The 15,493-nt window shown below is 34.6% G+C and overlaps 2 protein-coding genes across 15 annotated transcripts in view; both read right to left on the bottom strand.

Moving 5' to 3' along the window:
• dnc (dunce) overlaps positions 1-15,493 on the bottom strand; it is a 334,918-nt gene that overhangs the window by 57,396 nt on the left and 262,029 nt on the right. The window lies entirely within an intron of this gene.
• LOC128670559 (uncharacterized) lies at positions 9,488-12,543 on the bottom strand. The gene has a single exon (XM_053746319.2). It carries the CDS (start codon positions 12,086-12,088, stop codon positions 10,817-10,819), a length of 1,272 nt encoding a protein of 423 aa, XP_053602294.1. The 5' UTR covers positions 12,089-12,543; the 3' UTR covers positions 9,488-10,816.

The following is a 15,493-nucleotide window of genomic DNA, read 5'->3' as shown; positions in this document are numbered from 1 at the left end:
TATGTACTTATAGTTAGATATGTCTTTCCCGTAACTAAATATTTTGTATAAACAAATGGTGGTCAATAAGAATTACACGATGTCACTTATATTGGGGAACGGATTCCATTTTGTGACAATAGCGTGTTTTTTTTTTACCACATTCACATGGTATGTATTCACATCACACTCATGTGGTGCGAGTTTGATTAAAACCCAAAACCTTTAGATTATAAGCTTAATTACTTTATGAAAGTAAATTACACATAACCATATTTTATGTCTCCACTCGCAATTTCCGCGTAGTTAAAACTACACTGATCACTTGCCTCGCTTTTGGAAACTAGCCAAACTGTAAAACAAGTTATATTTTCAACAAACAACTTTTTGTTGTGATCACCTACTTAGCTTATTTTTGCCCTTGTTCTTAAGTAGGCCAATCATTCGAAGGAAATTGATAATGCTCCTTTTCCTTCTCATTTAGTACTCTTAAATAAGAGTAGTGCGATAATAAAACTGAAATTACTGATCTAATTATTTGTTTTATAACTATTTTTATTCGGTTCCATTCACGGCTAGGGTGATGTGGCCTGTAACCAGGAACATGTGGCACAAATCTGGAATAAACCCCAGAGACAGTAACAAGGAACGGAAAAACCATAAAGGATATTAAGTGAAATTAATTTTCTTGTATAATGGGTAGTTTTCCGCGGCTCCGGTGAAGCTCCGAGGTATTTATAGCCCAGTGGCCTGGGGTAGTTTGTTGCATCCACGTGTCTCCTGTTAGCGCCTACGCGATAATCCAGGCTTTGGACGAGCAATATTCATGAAACGTAGCATAGGTAAACGTTGTGCTGCAGTACATACGACAGAATATTAATAACTCAGAATAAAATAAACTAGGCTGCAACAGATATAGGTACGTTCATGAAATTTTAAATTCTTTGCAATTTGTGATCAATAAATGTCGTTTGAAATATATTTGATATTTCAAAAAAAAACTGGTCGAGGAAACCAAAGAGCTGGGAACTTCTTTGGACAGAGGCTCGGGATTGCAACACGTATTGCTGCCAGCAATTTGGGCACGTTGCTGTCAGCTATTTGGACATGTTGCCGCATAACAACGCCTTGGATGGGCTGTATAATTTGTACTATTTTTATTTACTTTATTTTAAGTTTTTGTTTAAGATGTTATCTATTCTTTCGTTTCACTGCAAGAAACATATTTTGAAATGAGGATTTTCTATGTAAACTCTAACTTCAATGAGCGGTTATTACTTAAAAAATAATTGTGGTACATTGTTTAGTAAAGTATGCAATGCATTGTAACAAAAAATAAATCAGGCAAGTCAGCATACATAAAAAGAAAAATCCATCCGAACGAACGTAGTGGGAGCTTCATAGAGCGAGTAACTTTTTGCTTTTGCTGTCCACTGCGCTGCTGGTTGCAATAAAAATTCATTTTACAACCAAAGGCAGCTTTACTGAACAAAATATTTGATTTGTAACGTTCGGCTTCGGTTCGCTCTTGTAAAACCGTAATAAATTATATATATCTAAACGTTCTTCTAGCTACAGGTGCAAAATGTACAAAAATCCTTGTTCCAAAAATTGTTTTTTAGTTTGTCACACAAACAGACACACATGCGACAGGGGGATTTCTTTTTATAATAATCTAAGGATGCATACAATATGTAGTAAGCGAGTGCCCTCCATAAAATACCTTTTCTCGTGGAACGTCACATTTAATTTAAAAAATCACAACTGAAAACTTGTAATTATTTTATCAATATTGTAGATAAAAAAGCATTTAAATTAAGTTTTATTAAAAATTCTTGTTTTTCTCTATTAAACGTACCTAAATATTGTAGCGTTTCTAATCCAAAAGAATAGATTTAATACCGTCAACTTCAAATGAAAATTGATGTTTCATTGTTTAGGTTAGTATTGCGAAACAATGTAAAGCGTTTTCAGAAACAAATGCAGTTCTTTCAAACCTTAATTGAAAATAGATAGTACAGACCTGCTACAGCGACTGCTTTGTTACAATTACATTCTATGTTATTGAACTGACCAGAAAAAAACATTTTTTTTTGTCTAGATTTTTGTTTTATAATATTTTTTAGATTTACCTGGCTGTGGGAATGTTATTCTATATAGGTATGTATAAGTGTTATAAAATATTGTATCGTTGAGTTTAGTATCCCATAATACAAGTCTTGATCTGATTTATCTTAACTCAATCTGTGTTATTTGTCTAATAGATATGTTTTAACCATATAAATAAAGTAAAATAATAAGTATCATCAATAAATCTTTTTTTATAAACCCGTAATTTAATTTCTAATATAAGTCTCACTATTATTGTGGGTGTATAGAATGAATTAAATGTCGCAACAATTGTGAAATTCATGAGAAGTTAAATTTAATATTATGAATATTAATGAAATAAGTCAGCAATTACATTCGAGAAAAAAATATTAGCTGACTAAAATACTTCTCTGTAAAGAAAGGCGAATCTAGTACTCTTGATTGATCGCGCCAATAATATAGCAACTCTGTAATCACGCCAAAAATATTGGAACTCTTTGATTACGCCCCTGGGTCAGAAACCCACACTCTGGGTTAATTTTATGTGGGATGCTTCTGATGCGTAATAAATTTCAATTCTTAAAAGCAGCTTTTAGCATAGATAATGAAATATATTCAGACACCTTTTGAAATTCGGAGTAAATGTGATTTGGCTGCCAATAGGATTCCCAAATTCCACTTTGTACTGCTCTGTGGTACTAGTGATATATCATAGGATTTATTCAATTTCGTATTTTGATGCATCTATTTGGTTTTTATATAGATTATCATTATCGCGAATCAGTAAATATTTTGATATTATAACTATTAAAATTAAATTTGCAAATTATTTTGTACAATGCATCCATGGAAAATAATGAAAATCGACTTCGGTTTAAGTACTACACCTATTTTGGATGCACTTGGCTGATTACAGTCCTCATTGTCATCGAACGTTAATTGCAATTAATCATTCATACAGATTCCATGCGGATTCCCCAGTGATCCGGCATAATACAACACCAACATAGCGTTCATGCATGCATTAGTCCTATGTTAATTAGATTCGTCCTCCCACCTACCAGGTGGACCTACCACCTATCATGAATCAATTTATGTATCATTTTAATTATGTTTACACGCTTGACTATAGTGCTTAACGGCTTAGCGATATTGATGAAGTATGCGTAATATAGAAGTATCAATTTCCTAGAGGATTTTCTGAAAATATTCATAAAAAAAAAAAAATAAATAAAATTCATTTATTTCGGACAACAAAGATCCATATACACGACTTTATAACAATTACATAAAAATAAATACAATCTAATACAAATGAAAATTAAATAACCATAATAATTAAAAGTAACACATACAGTAAAATAATAAAACATAATTTGGAATAAAATAAAATAAAAATGTCAAATAATTAAAAGTTTAGGATGTCAATACCTCCTCAGCGGCATAGACACCGCGACATGTCTTTCACAGCAACACCGGGTGTATGGACAATCCAGTCGGTCGGCTATCATGTTCAAAATGACATTGGAGCTGGTCCGTACTCTGCGCACCAGGGACGCACTTCGCTTACGCATGGCTGCATGAAAACAGTCTGTTCGCGCCTCCGCAAACATACCCGAAGCGCTACAGAATCGGGGCAGCCCCAATATCACTCTGAACGCGTTATTGTAAAGGACGCGGAGGTCATTGTAACTCCTTTTAGTATAGTCAGCCCACAGGCTGCAGGTATACAACGACGTACAGTAAGCCCTGAACAGCGCAATTTTGACCTGCCGTGAACATCGTGCAAACCTGCGGGCAATCATGTTGGCTCTGATTGACAATGCCCTCCGCTCCCTGTCAATGTCGGCATTATCCTTAAGGTCGGCAGCTATAATATGACCTAAGTATTTAAATTGAGAAACCCACTGCAGAGGCGTACCACTTATTCTTACCGGTGGTACATCCCTGGGACAATTAGTACCCGCCCTAAAGACCATACCTTGACTTTTCTTAACGTTATACAAAAGTCCGTGGCCACACGCGTACTTCTCGCAAATTTCAACGAGCTTTCTCAGACCGCAGACCGACGCGCTCAACAGCGCCATGTCGTCCGCATAACTTAAATTGTTGACGCAAACTCCATCAACGTGACAGCCAACATGTTGGCTACTGAGCTCGATGATCAACTCATTAATATATAAATTGAAGAGGGTAGGAGATGTTAATCCGCCCTGTCTCACGCCGCAAGCTAACCCATATGATTCCGACACTGCACCCGCCCAACGCACGCTATTTGTTTGATGAGCGTACCAGTACTGAAACATGTTTACAAATTCAAGTGGTAATTTTACGCTCCTTAACTTACTCCACAGTAAGTCATATCGAACTAAGTCAAAAGCCTGTGACAGGTCGAGAAAGCAGCCGTACACAGGAGTTTTGCGGTCAGTATAATATTTGACGGTATGCTTAAGACACAGTATGGCACTCTCAGTCGACAATCGGGGTCGAAATCCAAATTGATTGTCATGAAGCACAATGTATTTGTCCAGCAGTGTATTAAGCAATCCGTCAAATACCTTGGCTATAATGGTAGCAAGGGATATGGGCCTATAGTTACTTTTATCCGTGAGATCTCCCGTTTTATTTTTCACTATAGGTACTACCACCGTTTTCATGAAATCCCCCGGCAAGTAGGAATGGCTCACGCACAGAGAGTAGAACATAGCTAATACCCTATTAATATGAGGTCCGGCAAACAGCAAGTGCTCAATGCTGAGACCGTCATGACCCGGAGACTTTCCTTTAGAGATGAGTTTTATGACTTTGGCAACGTCTTTCGCAAGAAATGACGCCTCCACCTTTTTACTACCTAAGTCAGCACTGAGCACCTCCCGCGGCGGACCAAGCGGTATTGGCTTTGTAGATCTGAATGCCTCAATTAATTAAAGTTCCTTTATATTAAATCATTTTATTTCTCTTTTATTTCTATCAGCTACATTTTAACGTCTTACAAATTTAAACCATTTTTCACAACAACAATGTCACTCCATGAGATAACCATAAACAATATATATAATAGAATATAACCTTTAAATGTGGTGGCTGTCCACTAACTTATACTCAACACTCTTCCTCAGACATCACATTTAAAATTCCTAACTTAACAACAAATTCTTTTAAACATAACTTACTAACAGGCTTAGTAAAAATATCAGCTAATTGGTTATTAGTACTTATATATTCAACTTTAACAAAACCTTGCTCAACCTTTTGTTTTATAAAATTATATTTAATTTCTAAATGCTTCAGTTTTCTTTGATCATAAGTTTGAACAGATTTGATAGTGCTTTGATTATCTTCAAAAATTTTAAAATCCTTTACTTCAATATTTAAATCATTTAAAATCTTAATAACAAAACAAGACTCAACACAAGCTTCACAAAGTGCTACCAATTCTGCTTCCGTCGTACTTAAAGCTACTACAGATTGTTTTTTAGATTTCCATACAACAGTGTTACCAAAAATTAAAAACAAATAACCAGTAGTTGATTTCCTATCAACGTCTCTACCCCAATCTGCATCAGCAAAACCAACTAATGAAATATTATTACAATTCTTATAACATAAATTATAATATAAAGTTTGTTTAACATATCTCAAAATTCTTTTCAAAGCTTTCCACAAAGTCAAATTCGGTTTACATTGATATCTGCTTAAATAGTTTACAGGGAACGTTAAATCTGGCCTAGAATTCACTGTTACATATAACAAAGAACCAATTAAAGATCTACATTTAGCTTCATAATTCATATCAATAGTTTCATCTTCAAATTTAAAATTTACATCCATAGGTGTATCAATCCCTTTACAATCACTCATCCCATGTATTTTAAGAATATTTTTTAAGTATCTTGTCTGATTAACTAAAATACAGTCATCTAGTCTCTTAATAGAAATTCCTAAATATGTCATGTCAGTATTACCTAGATCTTTCATTCTAAATTGTGTTGTCAAAAACGTCTTCACTTTTCCTATCTCTGTCTCCTGCTTCACGAAAATTAAAAGATCGTCAACGTATAATAAAACATAAACATTATCTTTCATGTATAAACAATAATCATTTTCAGAACGTTGAAAGCCATAATCCAACATTGCTTCAGTAAATCTCTCATACCAATATTTCGGAGATTTTCTTAAACCATAAAGTGATTTTTCTAATTTGAAAACGTAATTGTCTTCTTTTCCAATATAATATCCTTTAGGTATTTTTAAATAAACTTCTTCATCAATTCGACCATAAAGAAAAGCTCCTTTTACATCCATTTGTTTAATCTTAAAATCTTTCTTTGCAGCAACTGCTAATAATGTTCTTAATGTTTGCATCTTCAATACAGGTGAATATAAATTATCCATATGTCCTGTTTGTTGATATCCCAAAACAACAAGTCGCGCTTTACATATCTCTGCATCACCTACTTTTTTCTTTGTAAATACCCATTTAGTATCTAAAAGTTTCATATCTCTCTTTCTTTCTACTTTCCTCCATGTTCCACTATCTTCAAGAACATTAAACTCTTCCTTAACTGCATTTCTCCATAACTCACTATCTTCTCTCTTATCTATTTCCTCAAATGTATGTGGCGTATCTTCTATTTGTCCAGTCATTAAAGCATACATTACTTCATTTTCATTTCCTTCAAAATCAGTAACATAATCTTGTTGCCACTTGGGTTTTCTAATTATTCTTTTCTCCCTTACAATTTGTTCTTTTTCAGAATTTTCCTTCGAATTATCATCTTTTTCTAATGTATCTTCCGCTTCATAAAATTCTTCATTATCATTTTCTTCATTATTATTTTCTTTGTAAACATCTTCTTCTTTTACCTCTCGGCACTCTAGTTCTACATTATTCTGTCTTTCTTTTCGTTCTTTTTCATCAAAAATTACATTTCTTCCTATCACCACTTTTTTAGTATCTTCATCGTAAAGTCTATAACCGTTTCTAGCATAACCTATCATTATCATTCTTTTTCCACAGTTATCAAGTTTATGTCTTAATTGAGATGGCACATGATTATAAGCAACACTTCCGAAAACTCTCATATTAATCACGTTTGGTTTTCTTCCTTCCCATAATTCACTTGGTGTACAATCTTTCCCTTTTGTTGGGCTTCTATTAGTTACATATGCAGAACACAAAATAGCATCCGCCCAAAATTCTTTATTCAATTGTGAATCTAATAAAAGTGTCCTAGTTTTTTCCACCAACGTTCTATTCATTCTTTCCGCCACTCCATTCATTTCAGGATTATATGGCACCGTGTACTGAACTTGAATTCCGTTATTTCTACAAAAATTATAAAATTCTCTAGTTACGTATTCTCTACCATTGTCAGATCTCAATTTTAATAAGTCACAGTTAAAATGTTTCGTAGCATAATAATAGTACTCTCTAAATATTTCAAAAGCTTCACTTTTCTGTTTCATAAGGTAAACCATAACAAAATGAGTGTAATCGTCAATAAACGTGATAAAATATCTATAACCTTCCCTACTAATTGGAGTAATAGGACCACAAACATCTGTGTGCACTAGCTCAAGTGGTCTTTTAGCTCTGTAACCTATCTTATTAAAGGGTAATCTAGTCATTTTCCCTAACACACAAGTCTCACATAACATATTTTCGAGGTTTAAATTTTTTAAGTCACTTAATCCGTCAACCATATTATTTTTAGTTAAAACATTTAAATTATTCATACCTAAATGACCAAAACGCCTATGCCATAACAAACTATCCGAATTAGATAAAAAACAGTTATTACAATTTTTCTTACTGAATTTCATACAAATTTTATATAGAGAATTGTCAGAGTTCCCAATCATAATTAAAAACTTAGAAGAATCATAAACTCGAACTTTACCTCTTTCAAAAGTGACAGACAAATTACTTGACTCCATTTTTGACACTGACAATAAATTTTTCTTAAATCAGGCACATAAAAAACATTTTTAATTGTACATGTAGTTGACTTTTTTCCAACATAACATTGAGTTTCTATGTTACCTATACCTACCGCTTGGAGAGAGATACCATTTTTGGCAGCTGAAATCAATTTTGGTTGTTTTAAATCTATATACTGAGAAAAGTAAATTTTATTATTAACTAAATGATCTGAGCATCCAGAATCTACAATAAATTCCACCCAGTCATCAGAATCTTCAGATCTTCCGAAAAATGCAACATTATCTTGATTACTACTATTACCATACATATAATATGAATTTCTTTGTTCTCTTCCTCGACCGTTAAATCTTCCTCGATAATTGAATCTTCCACGACCATTAAATCTTCCTTGACCATTAAAACTTCCTTGACTGTTATAATTTCCTTGACCGTCATATCTTCCTTGACTGTTATAATTTCCTCTACTATTGTAATTTCCTCGAACATATCCTCGATTATCATAACTTCCTCTATTATTATAATTACCTCTTCCTGCAAAATTACCTCTTACTCCTCTTTTTCCGCAATTAAAAGCACTCTGTCTATTCTCATTCTCCTGTGACGAATTCTTTCTCTTCTCTTCTTCTCCTAATAATCTATCCATTACCATATTTATTTTCAAATCTCCAATCGTTTCTAAAGCTGTTACTATTGGCTCATATGATTTTGGCATCGACAATAATATATAATTTACCTGTTCTTCTTCCGAAATTCCTCCTCCTGCCTCTTTTAATGAAGTACAAATTTCTTGTATTTTTGTAAAATGATGTTTTAAAGGCTCTGTTTCTATATATTTAATTTCATTTAATTGTCTTCGTAAAAATAGTTTACTTCTTGTACTTTTTTCTTTAAAATTTTGTTCTAAATTTCTAAACATTTGGTAGGCCGAATCTTTTCTTACATATTCTAAATGGCTATCCGCTACAGCTGCTATTATTAGAGCTTGGGCTCGTGCCTCTAGATTTTTTTGTGTAGCTATTTCTTTTTTATAAAACTCCTCATTTTCTATCGCTTCAATACAGTTATTTTCACGTAAAATACTTTTGATTCGGAAGGCCCACGTGTTAAAAGATTCTCCGGAAAATTGCACCACATTATATTTTAAAATATTACATTCTTTGTTTGCCGACATCTTGTGTAATTTTTCTAAAATTCAAATAAATTTATTACATACTATACCGTACGCATCTGACGCAGTGGAAGCGTGCTATTGGCTTTGTAGATCTGAATGCCTCAATTAATTAAAGTTCCTTTATATTAAATCATTTTATTTCTCTTTTATTTCTATCAGCTACATTTTAACGTCTTACAAATTTAAACCATTTTTCACAACAACAATGTCACTCCATGAGATAACCATAAACAATATATATAATAGAATATAACCTTTAAATGTGGTGGCTGTCCACTAACTTATACTCAACAAGCGGTGAATGAACAGAAAAGTGATCCTTAAACACATTGGCAATGTCCTTTGGATCACTGCAACCAGCGACGCTCACGGGAAGGCCAGGTCGTACATTGAATTTACTGGTGTCGCTCCAGAAGCTACGAAAGTCGCCCTTGGAATATTTTTCCGCTAGGGATTCCATTTTCAATCGGTCCTGATTTTCTTGACACCATTTTAACCTTCCCTTAAAAATTTGTTTACTTTTATACATTTCTTTGTAAACAATACCGGACCTCGGTCTTCCACATAGGACCCAGTCCCTAAATTTAGACCTGGCCACAACGTGAGCCTCTCTGACATGCTTGTTCCACCCAATAATGCGCGGACCACTCCCACCCCGACGTCCGCTACCCCGACCCACCGTGGCAGCGTCACGGAGTGCGGCCACAATGTCAGAATATAGCCTGTCTAGCGTACGCCTGTGTCCACGATTATTACAAAAATGATCTGCACATGTAACAAAATCCGAAGGAAAATCAATTTGTTTCAGTCTTTTATGACACTCTGAGGTATATTGTATTGTCTGTTCCTCACTTCTACTACCCCACTGGACGTCCTTATTTTCATCCTTAAAATTACTCCTGACTTTGGGTGATATCAGTTTTAAATCACAGTGAATAATAAGTGGGAAGTGATCCGACCACCAAGTGTCATACAAGACATAAACATCCGTAACCAATTGCCCAGCCGAGTGAGTTGAAACACAGTGGTCGAGCCAGCTGCGTGTTCCATGCGCATCACTAATAAAAGTAAATGTACTAGGATGCAGCCTATCTACGTCTAAACACGACCACAACTGATCATCACAAATACTAATAAGCTCTCTGTAAAACAACTCACCCGGATTCGCGTTAAAATCTCCCATAATAAACACCGCATCGATTCCATATTCGTCAATAATAGCACTAACAACACTTAAACAATCGACAAATTCCGGTAGGTTTTCGGCACTGTTTGTTGGTAAGTACACATTTAACACTATCACTGGCCTATCTCCCGTTGTGATTTTTATAGCACAAATTCGATTATTATCGCATTGCAGCACTGTCACTTGTTGAAAAGCACTATACCGCCATAATAACGCCGTGCCTCCATACGGCCGACCCCTAAGGATGCCCGCAGACGTGTCGACCGCAGACGTCGCCGTGTACCCAAATTCGCTGTCAATAGTTCCTATAACAGGAATGTCGTGCGGGAGCAGCCACGTTTCTTGAAGGCATATGATATCACACGTCTGACATAATCTTCTCACATCCTCAATGGATCTTTTTACGTTTTTACAGTTAAAAGTGGCAAACTTATGGGAGGTACTATCCATTATGGGGTTTGTCCTGGCCGGTTTCCAACTTTTTTCTTTGTGTAAAACTAACAAAGCGTCTAAATATTACTCCAGCTGGCCACATCGCTTCATCCATATACATTGGTAAATTAGCTTCCGATATGAAAAACTTATAAGCTTTATGTCCTCTTTCAACTTTCATATTAATTTTCTCAAGGTAAACTGTTTCCTTCGTCTTCTTAAATATATAGTCTACTATGTCTTTTTCCCTTGTGGACATATGTACATTAGTTATAAACATAGGAAGTTTTACATCTGCCGCCCTAAAGGTACATTCCGAATCTCTTGCAATACCCGATTTTCCCACATATCGATACTTCTTTTGTTTTTTTCGATATGTGATCTCTTGCCATCCATCATTTTCGCTTTCATTCCTCGTACTCGTAGTTTGTTGCATCGATGAACGCTCACCTTGTTTACGGGCGGCCTTATCGTTACTTGTCCCGCTATGCGAATCTGACGTCACCTGAGCGGAACCGGTCTGGGCGCTCGCTTCGTCACTTGCGGTTGAAGGGCTCCCTCCCGCACCGCGGGCTGCAACCTCGCTCGTCTGCGCTCGTTCTATAGACCGTTGCCGCTCATTCAAATCACGCTGAATATTATCTTCATCTACCCTCAAACTTCGATAACGCAAAAATGATTCTGCTTCCAAAGAATTGTTTTCATTAATCGCATGATTATCGTTGCTTAAATTGTTGAAGTCATCGTTAGAAAGCCCCATCGGACCACTGTCTAGCCAAGCGCCGCGCTTTGTGTTTACCTTTAAAGCCAATGTTGGCGGCAAGGAATTTGTTTTTATCAAATTAATTTCCGTTTCTAATGCCTGTATGCTATCGATCGTAGCATACGTCGATTTAATTATCTCGACATCAGCCCTTATCTTCATCATATCCTTTAGAAGTTTGGAACAATCTAAGTGATCGAATGAAATCGGTGGAAGTTTATTTAAATTTTTCGCTACAAAAATGGGCATTATATCTGGTTCTGTAGATTTAAATAAATTTATAATATCACCCACCTCGCGCCCTTCTTTTCCCTTATTTTTCCGGTGTATTTTCCTCACGTCTGTTGGAATAGATTCGAACAGAAGTGACTTTGCGTTTTTAATTTCTTCACTCGAAAAAGACGAGGTACATATACGCACAAGAGTTTCCTCATCAGCTATCGATACTTTGTCCTGTATGTAACAAAGCAATTCGTCAATGACGATATTACATGCACTGCACTTTACAACTTGCGTCATTTTAAATGTTAACCACGAAACAACTCAACGGTTACCGATTTATTTTAGAGCAAACACACCCGTCGCGGGGGGGTGCGTGCGCGACACTGCGATGTGAAGTTTTAGCAACTACGTACAAAATATTAAAATTTAAACTGAATTATATATCAATTTATTATAACTGCTACCATAAGCGCCCACATAAGATTTCCGTCCATCATGTAGAATATAAAGAAGTAAAATACATTAGTGATAACAAGTACCACCCATGTCGACCACACACAACAATTTACAGGAATTAAAGGATTTGTATGCAAAGCTAGCATTTTGTACGTGGGAGTCTGTTATGTGCACGAAAGATCAAAGTTCACTGCACAGATATATTTCAACTAGATACCGCTGATGCAAAACCACAATGAAACGAATGCTTGGGTCTGTTTTGCGTCAAAATTGCTGGGATTCATTCTACGCATGGATGGATTTATATTGAATTTGACTGTGGTTTAGACCCGTGATAATAGCTTTTTCATTTATCATGCGAAGAAAGTAGTGAATATTTGATCTGAAGAGCGCACCCATGCGCGGTGTTAATATGTGCGCGATTTTTATTCGGTGATGCCAAATCACACCTTCGGTGGGGGTAAATTTTAACAATGGACATAATTAAAAAAATATCAATAAAAAGGTAATGATAATGCCAAACTGTACTATATACAGCCAGGATCATTAAAAATAAGCGGATGAGTGTCGCGTGTACCATTTTAACGAAAGTTAAAATCTCTATTTAGATTTGTCAGGCAGACAGTATATGCCCTGAAAAAATAATGTCATATTTTGGATATGATATACAGACAGTATTTATGTCCTTCCATCATCGGCTCAGATATTAGCTATTAACGATAATAGCCCCATGGAGCCGATTGTAACGTAGTCTCATAACACATTTAATGCACGCAACAACTATTTACGCAATACGTACAGTCAACATCACATCATCAGTTTCCTTCGTTGCACATGCGTCGCTATTAAATTTGATTAGAGATCCGTGTATACAAACTTAACATGTAGTTGTTGTAGATACCGTTTATAGAATATTGTGTCAATTTCTTGGAACGTGTGAGCAGTTTGTGTAATTGTAGGAAAAATCTCGCAGGTTCCCTGAAGGGCTATTAGGAAGATTGACTCTGGCACAGCGACTATTTTTTCATGGTTAGTAGAACTTTTTGAAAGACACTTTATTTTGAAATGACGAAAATAATTAATTATTTTTCAATATCATATCGCAGAATTGAAGTTTCATCAAAATGAATGAGACGTATAAGAAGGCCTTATTTTAATATTCGGAACCTTTAATGTTCGTGGCTTTCGTGGTTCTCTTATATGTGGAATTGCCTTGTTATTAACTCAAACAACATTTTTTAAAGGAAGAAACGTAATTTTTCTGTAAGTTTAAATTTGCAATTTTTTATTATTATTTTTAATACCAGTTCAAATTGCGTAAAAATTTGATTCAAGAATGAATGAATAATGTTAAGACTATTTGGAAGGGAAGTTAAAACTTGTGAATAAATATGAGGCATGTATGCCCAAAGATCCCAGTTTTATCCGTTTGCCCAGTGAAGCGAATTAACATTGATATTTCTGCCCTTTTCAGAGTCAACACGTGTATTTGCGTCATTGATATGAGATCCTCGATCCGTAACTATTGAATTAACCTTACCTTCTCACGGCAACTGAATTAAATTTCGAACCTTTAAAAAAGCGTTTACATAATAATTAATGGTTGATTATTGCTAAAGAAATCCACTAGGGCCTATTGAGACTTTGCCAAATTGGGCATAAAGTAAATAAGAAATATTTTACATTTGTACGCAAGTATATTTCCTGCAAGTTACTTACTTTTTTTTTTTATTTTTTTTTTATTTCACATATAAAGAACAAATATATATAGTACATAATATAAGAACACTGACAAAAACCACAGAGGTTTGTCCACAGTGAGCATCAACGTCAGCAGTAGTATAAAATATTTTGTATTAATCACTTAACAGTAATATAGGAACCACGTACGTAGACCATTTTAAACAAAACAAGTACCTAGTAGTAAGTTGCAATCTAACACAATTGTTCGATAAAGTAGGACTTAAGTTTATTTTTAATATTTTTAGGTGTTAAGTCATTTTTTACAGAGGTGGGTAGTGCGTTAACTAATTAATTACTAATATAGTATACTGAAGTATACTGAAGATAACAAATAAAAATTTCATTCCCTTTTATATTTAATAGCTATGCTCTTATCGATGTCATTAAGTGGAATAAAACACACGGAACGACTATCTTGGCGATCTTGATGGAGTGTTTACCAGTAAAAGTGTCCTGTCTCCTCATAAAAAACGTTTTATTTATTAAACCGGGACCCGAAGCTGGACATAGTCGGTAGACTCAGTGGTAATTTAGCTATATAAATGTAAAAGTAGCTCGATTTCATATTCGATATTTTTTTAGATAAATAAAATTAGGCTCATGATAACAATAAACGATATAAATCAAGGAATCATTTGTCAAAGTGGGAAATATATGTTGTGACTTTTTTTATCTTTTCCTTTTTACTCTGTATTTAGAAATGTATTTGTACATACGTGGACTTCTCACTCGTTATGTTATTTATACGCTCGCTCGATGTGACATAGAACGATACGACGTTATCCTATAAAAGTGGGAGTAGGTTTATTTATTTTTCTGTTTTCACGTTTTTACATTGTAAAGATGCGAAAGATCATCACACCTCTGTGTGTCTCTACACATAATAACTTAGATTGCATAACAAATAAGAGCCATCACCGTCTAATGAATATATTAATTAAGAAGCAAAAGCTAGCACATAAAAATAATATCATAAATCACAATTCATGTCATGTATATTATTGAAGACAATTGTTATGCCAACTAAACGATAGAATTTATTAGAAATATTTGTTACTGTGCCAAAATAGTCTTATTAAATTTGCATAGACAGCAAGGCGCCAGACCTCGGAGTCAGAATGTATCTGTGGTTACGTTCAATTAAAGTTATCTAACAAAGAGAATCTACATTTTGAATAGGTCATAATAATTGTCGATCATTGTTACAAACTGTGAAAATTTGTCTACAATTTGCGAATAAGTTATTTCCAAGTTATAAACTACAGTTCTAACTATTGATGACCTTTATCAATGGAGTTTTTGGACTCTGTGGGCTTAGTTTCAACTTTCATTTAGTCGTGAATCAGTCAAAACGAAAATATCAACTTATGCTCTTCAAGTTCGCAGGTAGGTAATATAACTAATCACACATTGAAGATTATCAATGATTCAAAGCTATGAAAATCTCTGATATCAATCAAGAAACCTTTTTTGTTTGTCTGCATTGCCGGTTTTATATATATG

The sequence above is a fragment of the Plodia interpunctella genome, chromosome 6, assembly GCF_027563975.2.
Source record: "Plodia interpunctella isolate USDA-ARS_2022_Savannah chromosome 6, ilPloInte3.2, whole genome shotgun sequence".
Lineage (NCBI taxonomy): Eukaryota > Metazoa > Arthropoda > Insecta > Lepidoptera > Pyralidae > Plodia > Plodia interpunctella.
Note: the sequence above shows the minus strand (reverse complement) of the source record. Positions and strands in the feature narration are given on the sequence as shown.